Here is a 12,696-nt window from a genome sequence, read left to right on the forward strand (position 1 = left end):
TGATTAATAAATTATTAGATAATTAAGTGTAATTTCATAAGTTTAATTGGTTTGCTGAAACTGTGACTGACATATCTTCAGTACTATATTAGAGGGTCACAGTTAGCAGAGCTTGAGAATTGTAAACAGACAGACATGTTTTTATATCAACACCTCAATGACAATTTCTGTATTAAATATTACTTGTGCAAAGCTATTGATAGCAACTATAAGAAATATATAACTAAATTTAGAACTTAATCTCATAAACTAAACATTGAAAAAGGAAGACATTATGGCATTGCAAAAAACAATAGGTGTTGTGAAAAATGTAGCTTGTCTGTTGTAGAAGACAAAAAATTCCATTTCAAATTTAAATGTCCATTCTATAATGAACTGAGATAAAACAAGGGGCCCACGGGCCTTATCAGTCACCTGAGTACGTCTAGTGAAAAATAATCACTACTCCCAAGGACTATAAAATTTAGTAAAAAATTCCTGTTCTGAATATCTAAGCTAAATTTTAACATTCAGCAAAAGTATACTGGTAAAATAAGATGTGCTCTCACAAATCCAATGCCCTCATAAGTGCATACACTGATGAAAGGCTTCACATAATATAATAGGTTTATTAACATTAAAACATTAAGACACATCCTAGAGTCAAAACCCTGGGTTGTGAAATTCCCCATTTTCTGTACATCTTTTTCTGCTAACCCTCAATATGCATTTGGATTTTATACAGTATCAACAATCTTTTTAAAAAACACTATATATATACCAAGTTTTGCCCCTACCTGGGTATCACCAAATTTACAATTTTGGTAGAAGCCTTCCTGCTTTAAACATATGCGGTTCTTGAGATCTGAAGAAGATTTTTGAAAATTAGTCAATTTTGGGCAGTTTTTGTCCCGCACCAAAGGCTCCGGGCTGCTGGAGTCCTGAATAGTGATGTAACGATTATCGCCGACAATCGATTGTCGATCGTTAAGAGGTGATCGATTTCGATTATCGATTTTAGATTTCATAATCGATTGTCGCTATTAGGTTAGGAACGAATTACGCGAATAAAACATGTACGAATTAATTAATACCATCCGTTAGAAAATTAAAAAATGGTTGCCGATGCAAATAACAACTTGGAGAAGATAATATACGAATATCCTGGGAAAGCAAAGTCAGATGTTTGAAAGTTTTTTGGATTTTATAAGAAAAAAGATGGTCCGCCCATTAAAGAAAATCTCGACATGTCGTTTTCTGTATGCAAAGTGTGCAGGAAGACTTACGCCAACAAAGGTACATATATCAGGCTTTAATTTAAGAGACGTTATTCTAATTGAAAGTGAATGATATGATAATGGCAGTATGCAATATTTATCAATCGATTTATTGAAACTCTACTATTCTTTACTGAGAAAAAAATGCGTGTTTGTGTACATTGCATATAGTGCGAATTTTTTCCGATACACGTACTATAATGCAGTTGTATCTGATATGTTTTATGTTTAACGTACATGTATGAAAATTATTTCATGACATATCCAACGGAAAATTTGAGGAGGGCAACCAGGGCACTGGCTTTACTTTTTTAACCCTCAATTTTGAAACATAACAATATTCAATTAGAAAATTCTGTGCAAAAACTGATTGCATGTAGTGTTAAATGTTGGGAAATACGACGTTTATTTTGTTTTATTATATCTTCTTCAGGTAATACTACAAACTTAAAAAATCACATTGATAGCGAACATGGTGGTAGTTTGCCCAAAAATATGCCAACCAAGCAACATCAGCCATCCATTGACACATTTGCGAATTTGAATACACAGAAAGGAAAACTGAATGTTGACAGACAACATAAAATTGATGATTCCCTCAACAAACTTATAGTTGGAAAGGTCATACCAATTAGCATTGTAGAGAATGTGTACTTTAGAGACTTTGTTGCCCTTCTGGAACCGAGGTACAAAATACCATCAAGATTTACAGTGATATCTAGATTAGAAAAAAAGAAGGAAGAAATTGGAGCAAAATTAAATAATGATTTAGAATCGGTCAAAGACATTTCCATCACACATGATGGATGGACTTCATTGAACACGGAGTCATATTTTACCACAACAATACATTACATCGACAGGTACTGTGAAAATGGAATTAAGTCATACTTCAGAAAACATAGCAAACAGTCTGCAAAAAACACAACTACAATGGAAACTTCCACAGCCAATTGCTACAAGTGACAATGCAGCAAATGAAGTAAAAGCATATGAAAATCTAGGCTGGAGCAGGTTCGGATGTTATGGGCACCGCATTAACTTAATTGTGAAGCACTCGCTCTTGGTGAAGGAAGTTGATAGAATCTTGGGGAAGTCGCGCAAGTTGGCAACCTTTTTTCACAAATCAAGCAGTGTCACAGAAATGCTTCTTTCAAAGCAGAAACTATTACTGAATCAGGAGCAAGTTGGGCATAAACTCATTATTGATGTCGCAACTCGATGGAATTCTACTTTGTATATGCTCCAACGCCTTGTGGAACAGACACCAGTTCTCATGGCACTTGCAAATGATCCAGATCTCTCAAAAACAGCATCCAACACGTTGAAGAATTGTGTGTTCAGTTTTCAAGAACTAAGCATTGTTGAAAAATTTGTTAAACTTCTTTCACCATTTGAGAAAGCCACAACTATTCTGTGTGCTGACAAGTACCCAACCATGCATAAAGTACTGCCAGTTATAACCAAATTGTTACGGATCGTAGAGTTAAATGATGAAGACCTGCCAGTCATAAAACATATAAAACAGCAAATGCAACTGGAAATGGACAAGAGGGCTGTTTCAGAGGACATTTCAGTTATCGCATGCATGATGAATCCATTCACGAAAGATTTGAATTTTGCACCAAACGATAGGGATCGGGCTCGCATGTTATTGAGAGAGATGGTGTCAGTTCTTGATGTGAATCCAGTCCAGGTGAAACAAGAGAAAGTTGATGACAAAATTGTTCCTGCACTACCCTCTCTACCCTCAATGAATTCTCAGCCTGAAGAACAAGTATCCCCTGATGGAGGAAGTGAGCCAGACACTCAGCCACGGAAGACAAAAAAACTAAAATCTGCAGATACTGACGATTGGCTAGATGATATTGTAATTACAGGAGAAACGAAGGAACCCACAGAGAATATTGCATATTTGGAAGTTGAGCGTTTTTTTGGAAGCAAACTTATTGATGAAGATCAAAACCTTACTGTTTTAGAGTGGTGGAAGAAGAATGAAATCTTCCCCAGAATAGCTCTAATCGCCAAAAAATATCTGTGTGTTCCTGCTTCCTCTGTGTCTAGTGAGAGGGTATTCAGTCTTGCAGGTGAAATTGTAAACAAGAAACCAAACAGGCTGCATCATAGTCATGTGGGCTTGTTGATATTTTTTAACAAGAATTTCAAATATTGGTAGTTGCATGTAACAAATGCAATGATAATGAAGTTAGTTAACACTAAAATATGTGTTTGGTCACAGACTGTGTAGTCTTTGAGTTTGAACATGGAGACTTTATTTTTCTTCCAGGAAAGTACACAACAAATCTGTTTAATGAAGACTTTTATTGTCGTTTATTGACATGTTTCTATTATAGTTGCAAGTAGCAACTTTACAGACCCATCTGCATTCTGTAGTTTTGTTTACATGTTAAAATAAAAGATGGAAACCGTTTACATTTATTTCCTATAAATAAATTTAAAAGAATATTGGAAAGTAAAGATTTCGATTAATCTGATTATCGATCGATTGAACACATTCGATTATTATCGAGATATACGGCTTACAGCGAGTGTGACCGGTCGACAGGGGATGCTTACTCCTCCTAGACACCTAATCCCACCTCTGTCCAGGGATCAGTATTCGCCCAACTCTCAATTTTGTACTCCTGATAGGAGTTCTGAAATTGATCACTGTTTGTTATTTTCAACTTTTCATCGTGCCATTCTCGACATACGGCAAAACAAATCGATTGCTTAACTAATTAGGAAGAGCACATGTTATATGACAGTCAGGCAATTGGCAGTTTAAACATACTAGGGCATCTATTTCGCATTATGAGAAAAAGATAATTTGATCAACGAAGCGCAATTTTCATTGAGTTATCTCTCTCGGTGATGCAAGCACCGTTTATGTACAAGTTACCTAACTCTGGTTTAAAAGGGGTACCGTTGCAGCAAACTCTCTCTTTGCTAGTAACAAAGTTCTTTGTGGGGGTTTTTTTGGGAGAAAGAAATGTTTTCTCATTAGCGGTTAAATATACAATTTCAAATTAGATACATGTATCTAAGATTAGGAATGTTATTATTTGATTGATTTGTGTGCATGTTGATATTTTTCCTTTTGTGGCCTCGATTACATCGGGTTTTACAGTTTATTAAGGTATGCATGTACATGCGGGGTATTTTTTTTCTAGCGCCATGCGGATTTCGGGTAATTAAACGTTTACTTCTTTGTAATTTGTTATATATGTTTTTTTATTACGGTCTACAATATGTAATGCACTAAACAAACCACCAGAGCCCCTCGTCGTTTCAACCCAGAGGTTGCAAAATTAAGAGAAACGACGACGACCTAGAACTACCAAGCAGAGGAATCTAAGCCAGCCAGTCGCGTGTACCTCTGCGGAGAACCGACCGCAGTTGCAAGCCTAATCAAGATCTGGACCACAACAGCCCTGGTTCAACAGCTTATAATACATCAAGCACTGAATCAACCCCAGTCGATTATCCAACACCAACCCACTTCACAGCCATAACCCATGATTATGCCCCAACCACAGCAGACCTTCGCTGGACCTTAAACCACCCAAAACTTACAGCAACAGCCACTGACCCAGACATCCCAGAACCAAGAGGCTGTTTCAGTCCAGTCTGTTCACAATCTAGGTATCCACATTAATCAATTCCTAAAACAAAAATTATTGAGGGTAGTTTTGTTGAATTATATTCACTCCTTCCACCAAAACAGGATATAAGTGATAAAACACACACACACACAGAAAACTTTAATTCTTCTTTACTTAGTTTTCGATATAAATAGGTATCGATCTAAGTTTATTATTTATATCACATTTCAAGCATACTTTAAGTAAATTGTGTCATTTAAAAGTTGTACAAAATGTACTGTACAAAATTAAAAATGCTTTAAATTAAAAAAATCACATTTCGCTGGTTTGTTTGTAAACACAAAAAGACACTAGTTTCTGTTTACATACCACAGAGTTAAGGCTAAAATATTGCTCTTATCCTTACATTCAGAAAGTCTAAATTTTCTTGTCAACATTAAATGAGCATTTCGCAAATTCTATGGTCGTTATAACGATCTAGTTCGTCAATACAACCTTGCATTGGGTCAAATGCTGTCTGACGTGTTTCATATCGATTGTTAAGCCGTTCTTGGCACACTGATTTGACTGTGGATAACTCCGTTTACCTGATCAGGATATGGGGCTCACGGCGGGTGTGACCGGTCAGCAGGGGATGCTTACTCCTCCTAAGCACCTGATCCCACCTCTGGTGTGTCCAGGGGTCCGTGTTTGCCCAACTCTCTATTTTGTATTGCTTATAGGAGTTATGAGATTGATCACTGTTCGTTATCTTCACTTTGCATGAGATATATTTTAAATTTTTAACATCAAATATATATTTTTTTAAAAACCGTGAACGGGTTCCTTTAATGTTTGCATTCATCTATTCAACAGCTCATCCAGACAAAGCTATTGAAATGTTTAAGTATATTCATACTGTCCGTCTGGGGGCGTCAAGGGGAGCTACTGGATAGCACTAATATGATGTACAGTATCGTATTCACAAATCCATCCCTGGTAGCACTTGGGCCATGGTTGATCCAGAGTTAAGGTTGTTATACATAACTCCACTCCAAATTATCATCTCAACCTTCCTCAAGCTCAACAACCACAAATTCAACTTTGATTTGTGTCGAAATTCCTGTCAGTATATGCACACATGTACACACTGCGCATGCAATCACCAAGTCATGCAGTGCACTTGGCAAATATGAAAAGCATATATTAGCACTGAATTCTAGAAACCCACACGTTCCTTTTGCCCCCAATCCATGCCTCCTTCTTAGTAACACAAACCACTAAACACTACAACCCAACACAGGGGCTAAGCCCCGTTTTGGACTCGAACTCTGTGATACCATAAATATAGAAAGGGGTCTAACTCTGACTCGCATAATAACTACCCACTCGCTTCAAATGTCTTAAAAAGGCAAAAAGTTTGTGCGATATGCATAATTGCCGGTCTCCATGCATAGAATAGTGATTTAACTACTTGCATGCCGAATTTCAAGCAACAGGTTCTTAAGATAACAAAGATATCGTTCTCTCGATTTCACTTGTTTATTTTTACTCGGACAGTTACCAGTCCAGGTCACAACACAGCAGGTGTTGCACGATAAAGATCCCTCCCCTGCTCAAAGGCCTTTACGAGCGCCTGAGCATAGGCCTAAATTTTGCAGCCCTTCACCGGCAATAATGACGTCTCCATATGAGTGAAATATTCTCGAGAGGAATGCTAAACAATACACAATCAATCATTCTATGCAGTTTCAACTCCTTCTTAACAAATAAAGTTGGGGGTCAGTCATCCACTACCCGGATATTACTAATCATGTCCAGTTTTTTGTCTGGGGCGGGGTTCATCTACCTAATTTGGGCAACACTCTGTTTGTCAATGAAAGGTAAAGACAACGAGCAGTGATCAATCTCAGAACTCCTATAAGCAATACAAAATAGAGAGTTGGGGAAACACGGACCCCTGGACACACCAGAGGTGGGATCAGGTGCCTAGGAGGAGTAAGCATCCCCTGTCGACCGGTCACACCTTCTGTGAGCCCTATGTCTTGATCACGTAAACGGAGTTATTCGTAGTTAAAATCAGTGTGTCAAGAACGGTATATCAATCGGTATGAAACACGTCAGACAGTATTTGGCCCAATGATATGTTGTATTGGCAAACTAGATCGTTATAACGACCATAGAATTTGCGAAATGCTGACTTTAAATGAGACAGTTAAAACTTGTTTGTCAGTAGCCTGCCTCGATTTACAAACTGACCACACGCAGAACAAACTCTTGCATATTGAATCAGTTGAGAGATATAAACACCATAAGTCCACATGCAGGTGATAACGGAATATTGTTACATAAATATGGGAAGTTGACGATGGAGAAGCTGAAATAATCCCGTTTGTCATAAAGTTGAGTTGCTAGTTTGCCGTTAGTATTTACTTTCAATAAAATATCTATGTGAAGCAGAAGTGGACGACTCTGTAATGTCTTTTATTTCGAGTTCACAGGGATATATCGAATCGACATATGAATGAAAGTTATTATCGTTAATAGATAAAACGTGTGTTGGTGTTTATCACAGAGTAATGATGTGCGTCTAGTGCGGTAAAGATCAAACGCCTATAGATCCTTACTGCCGCTGGCTAGCCTACTTGTAGGTGAAAGGGAAAATAGCGAAAGCAGAAGTACATAGCCTCTACATTACTTAGACTCCTTCAAACGCCTCCTCGGGGCAACACACGAGTCTAACACTCAAGGCTAATATGAAGGGGATATCGGAGTAGTAAGGACCCTAGAGGTGCAGAGTGCAGGTCCACCGGCGCGTGGACATGCCCTGGCTCTCACCTGCCTTGTCCCATATATGGGTCAAATAGTTCCACTGCCTTGTGGGTGGCTTTGGCAAGTCAAAGGCTATGGAAGAAAATCCAGAAAGAAAATCCGTGTAGATGAACACGAAAGCAAGGGAAAGCAATCATCTAAGGGAAGGATAACCCCAACAGAAAACCAATGGTCCTCCGAGTTCAGGGGGTTATGCGTAGGGCCAGCAACCCTAACATATTAAACAAAAGACGCTACAGAGTCCTACTATATGGTGCTGAATCTTGGAAAGTAACCAAGTCTATTTCCAACAAGCTGGATGTATTTAGACCCGATGTCTCCGCAGAATATTGCGCATCTTCTGGCCTAACACCATCTCAAATGACGAACTGTCCAAAAGGACAAACACCACACCTCTATCCCAGACGATCAGAAAGAGAAAATGGATAGGACATGTATGCAGAATATACCCAAATTCCATCCCAAAGGTTGCTTTGAATTGGTCACCAACTGGCAAGAGAAAGAGAGGAAGACCAAGAGAGACCTGGAGAAGATCGGTGGAGAAAGAAATGAAAGATAACAACTGGAGTTGGGGACAGGTCCAGTAATGGGCAAAAGACAGACCAACATGGAAGTCTCTGGTGACGGCGTTATGTGCTGACCACCACGAAGAGGACTAAGTAAGTAAGATAAAATGTCGATATATCTAAATTTCGAATTGAAGGCCACAGGAAGAGATTTTTTATTCTCACGTAGAAGATTTTGAATAAATTCTGTTTCATAGGAATATAAAAACAGGTCAGCTAACGAAAGAGCACAATTCGTGCCCATGGGAATTCCAACAGACAATACCATTCAAGTGGGCTGGAAGCAATCATAGACAACCGTACACATTCTACCCATCCATCAAGTATTCATCATTGGTAGGGTATGAAAGGGCACGACTGTTTGACACCGCCCAGTACCACCACCAGTTAGTAGCAGAGCCCCCATAGATAAATATCATGGTAAAGCATTTACTTATGAGGTATTGTGGCGAACTGAGCGGCATACATCAATTTAACTCTAATTTGCATTTGTCTGTTTTGGAGCACTGCACCACTCATGGTCACAGTTGAATGTCATGTGAATATTGTGACACCTGATCTGTACCTCTCAGGGTCATAGACATTTACGTTGAACTTTCTATTTTTTGACCATGACTTCTGCATCTCACAGGATCAAGGTCACATAAAGTTATAATGATTGCATTGAACTGTTTAATGTAGTTGAGATTTTGTTGCTGGGCCTACTCGTTGCTTTGGAGGCCCGAACTTGTTTGTATTATCAGACGTTCCCATAAACTCCAATAAATGTAACCCATAATTAGTTTTTTATTGCGCGTATACATTACAAGATGAAATACATGATCTAGCAAATAATAGTAATTCCTTCATATATTACTATTTAAAAAAAAGCAAAATACACACACCCCTAAAACCCACCGGCTATCCATGCTTCACACGCAAACTATCATACACGTACATCAGAACGGTGGTATGTCTAAAGTGAAATTAATGTATTTTTTAGATTCTGAGGACAATGGGCTTCGGTTTTTGTGATCAAAAGTGATATTCATTTTCCATTATGGCCTGGACAAATTATTAGTACATGACTGTTACCCAAATGACCTTGACAATTTGATTTGATCTTGGGTTAAATAAAGACTTCTCCGCTCATTATTATTATGCAGTCAGTTTAGTTATTTGGTGCCTTAAAAATTAGAAACCGAATTTAGATAATATTGCATGGTCATAAAATAATCCTAAAGCCCCACTCTAGCATCAAAGTAACTGAAATCCATAATAACGACAACGAGTCACGAAAAAACAATACGAGCCATAGACACCACCCCTGATACAGGGACTATATAATTGATCTAATCAGGCATTACTATCAATTATTCATCATTAAGGTTATTATCTGGTAACAGTACTAAAATACGAAGTGTTTGTTTTCGTATTATTTTAATTGATTTTTGCTTTCTAGTTTAAATGAAAGGTGAAGATAACGAAAAGTGATCAATCTCATAACTTCAAAATATATTCAGAATTTGTAAGCAATCAATCCGACCAAAAGCATTGATTTTATTATTCAAAATGTGATATAAAAATAATTTTGAAAATTTGAATTTAATTTATTACGTTGATTTTTTAGATTTTAAAAAATAACACTTTGAAATTAAAGAATTAACAAACAAAAAAAAAATGAAAATCTGGCACCAATATCAGAAACTTGAAAACAAAATATTAAGAGACCCTGCAGACAACCTATCACCATTCTTGATAATCATCTTCCAGAAAACACCTGATCTTGGAGAAATATACCAATGGCGATATTGCAAATGTGACAGTAATTCTTTAAAAAAGGAGAAAGATTCAAAGCTAACAACCATATCGCCCTGTATCATTGACATGCTCCCTGTATCATGCCATAAGTTACAAGAACACATACCAACTATTATGAACGTGAAACACAAACAATGAATTATTGTGAGGTGCTTATTAGAACAGAATGTATAAAAATTGTCAAATTTATGTGCAAATTATACTCATATAGTATGTAAGGATCAAACCGCTCCTGGAGAGACATGGAAGGAAACATAACTTTAATTCACTAATACATTAATGATAACAAAGGTAATTCAACACCCAGTTTCAAAGCACGATCGTGTATTTTGTCTTTTATGGAAATCTTATTGTGGTAACAGTCCCAATAATAGCGATTCGGGATCAGATACTATCGGGGTCATATGCGTCGGAATCAAAGTGGAGGTTGGGACTTAGGAGAAGGTTCAAATCCGTGGCAAGCAAAAGCAAATCTTAATTTGATAAAAAGCTGACTAAAACAGGTCATATTTAATGGTCACTGCTGTAAAGTCTTGTTCTTTCTCATTCTCTCAGGGTGGGAAATCAGTCCTCTTAGCCTACCACCCGCCCCTGCCTTTAGCAATGAATAAGATGCGTCCTGGTATGTTAGTATAAGACCTAGAAAGACGGGAAACGTCAGGGGTCTGATCTGTAATACTATCTGAATGGGGGTTGTCACTAGAATTAAGATATTGTTCATAATCGTGTTGGTGTCAGCCCAGATATATTTTAATAAAACTTGATCTTTTATATCAGACTTCAAACGAGATTGTTAAAACCCCTGTAGCATCAACTTATTTGTCAGTAGCCTGTCTCGATTAAGAATTGATCATTCACAGAATATGCTCTCCAGTATGGAATAAACCGGGAGAGATAAACACTATATGCAGGTGATAATGGAATGTTTTTGAACACTACGGGAATTAGATGTGGTAGGTGATATTCGGCTATTTTGGTATTATTGGTGAATTGCTTAGCATTTTACCTTTTTTAAAGAATTCATTATAATAGAATACGTGAATTATTCTAAACCTTTGGAACTACAGGTACCTGTAAAGTGCGAAACGAAATCTACCGAAACGAAACCCACCAAAACGAAACTTACCAATACGAAACGAAACAGATTGTATAACCGAACTCTTTTAATTATGATAATTAAAAATGGTATCTTAGGCCCCTGTGAAAGTTACCACAAACAAATAAAATTCGCCTCCCTTTGATGTAGGCTTTCGGCGTCACTGATACAAAATTTTAGAAGTTGAAATGGGGGGGGGGAGTAAGCACAAAGTACATATCCGAAGTTGATTAAATACCACGTGCAATTAATTTTGGATCCATACATTTCAGAACAGAGGGTTACAGTCTCAGAGGTCTGGGGAAATACACTAGACGAGGGTTGGGGTCGCCGACGCTGGATCCGCCTTTGGGCATAGGTACATTGTTTGAATAAGCTGGTGTCTGAGAAAGTTGAAAGCATGGAAAACTCTTAACCTCTTATTTCATCTCTAGCTGCTGAGGTGCGAGTACTTTCAATAATGAAAAAATTGAATAGTATACCATATTATATGAATGCAATTCGGTAAGATATATATACATGTATTATTAAAAATATTGATATGTAGTGAGTCTAACTCTATACATTTGGGGTGTTGCTAAGACGGGGAATTGAAAACGGGAAGGAAAACGGATTTTTTATGCAATAATATTAGGAGGAGGTTATCATTTTGTAAAATCAAAACGCTTATGAACAAGGGAAGCAGAAATTACAAAGAGAACAGGAGAACATACTCAGAATCCACCGTTTGGTATACTACATACAATTACAACAATATCCACATGTATACATAGATTTGTCTTTAGAGCAAAAAATACTGAAACATGTATTTATGCCCAAAGGTGGATCCAACGCCGGCGACCCCACCCCTCGTTTAGTGTGTTTCCCCAGACCTCTGACCTGTGAGACAGTAACCCTCCGTTCTGATATTTATGGATCCGAAACTAATTGCACATGGTATTTAATCAACTTCGGATAATTATATACTTTGTGCTTACTCACCCCCTTCCAACTTTCAAAACTTTGTATCAGTCAAGCCGAAAGCCTACATCAAAGGGGAGGCGAATTTTTTTTTTATGTATATATGGTAACTTTCACAGGGGCCTAAGATAGTTACCATTTTTAATTATTATAATTAAAAGAGTTCGGTTATACAATCTGTTTCGTTTCGTTTCGGTAGGTTTCGTTTCATTTCGGTGGGGTTTGTTTCGTTTCGGTGGATTTCGTTTCGGTAGATTTCGTTTCGTTTCGATTTCGTTTCGCATTTAACAGGTACCCATGAACTACATGTGTATAATTCTATGAATATCACATACTGAGAGGAATATGTATATTCTGTTGATAATAGGCTTCTAATAAACCCAAAGTTTCAACGACATAGTGAAAGTGTGAGTTAATCTTTCTGGATGAAAAGAATCAAACTTCATCCCTCATCCTTCAAAGACATAAGAATAAAAGGTGGAATGCAATTTTATACAGAAAATTAGGAATACTTCAATCCGGAACATTATTATTAATACGTTGTTATATTACCCCCAGAAGATTAACTGTGAAAATAGTAGTTTCCAATAATGTTAAATTTT

The 12,696-nt window shown here is 37.3% G+C and overlaps 1 protein-coding gene across 1 annotated transcript; it reads left to right on the plus strand.

Moving 5' to 3' along the window:
* Nucleotides 1-2,130: 2,130 nt before the first annotated feature.
* Nucleotides 2,131-3,432, plus strand: LOC130047318 (E3 SUMO-protein ligase ZBED1-like). Its single transcript, XM_056141990.1, has one exon. The coding sequence runs from the start codon at nt 2,131-2,133 to the stop codon at nt 3,430-3,432; it is 1,302 nt and encodes a 433-aa protein (XP_055997965.1).
* The last annotated feature ends 9,264 nt before the right edge of the window (nt 3,433-12,696 follow it).

This window comes from Ostrea edulis, chromosome 6, assembly GCF_947568905.1.
Source record: "Ostrea edulis chromosome 6, xbOstEdul1.1, whole genome shotgun sequence".
In the NCBI taxonomy this organism is placed as follows: Eukaryota; Metazoa; Mollusca; class Bivalvia; order Ostreida; family Ostreidae; genus Ostrea; species Ostrea edulis.

Bases quoted from the DNA above. Each gene is read 5' to 3' on its own strand.
- LOC130047318 (XM_056141990.1), top strand. From the start codon at position 2,131: ATGGAATTAAGTCATACTTCAGAAAACATAGCAAACAGTCTGCAAAAA.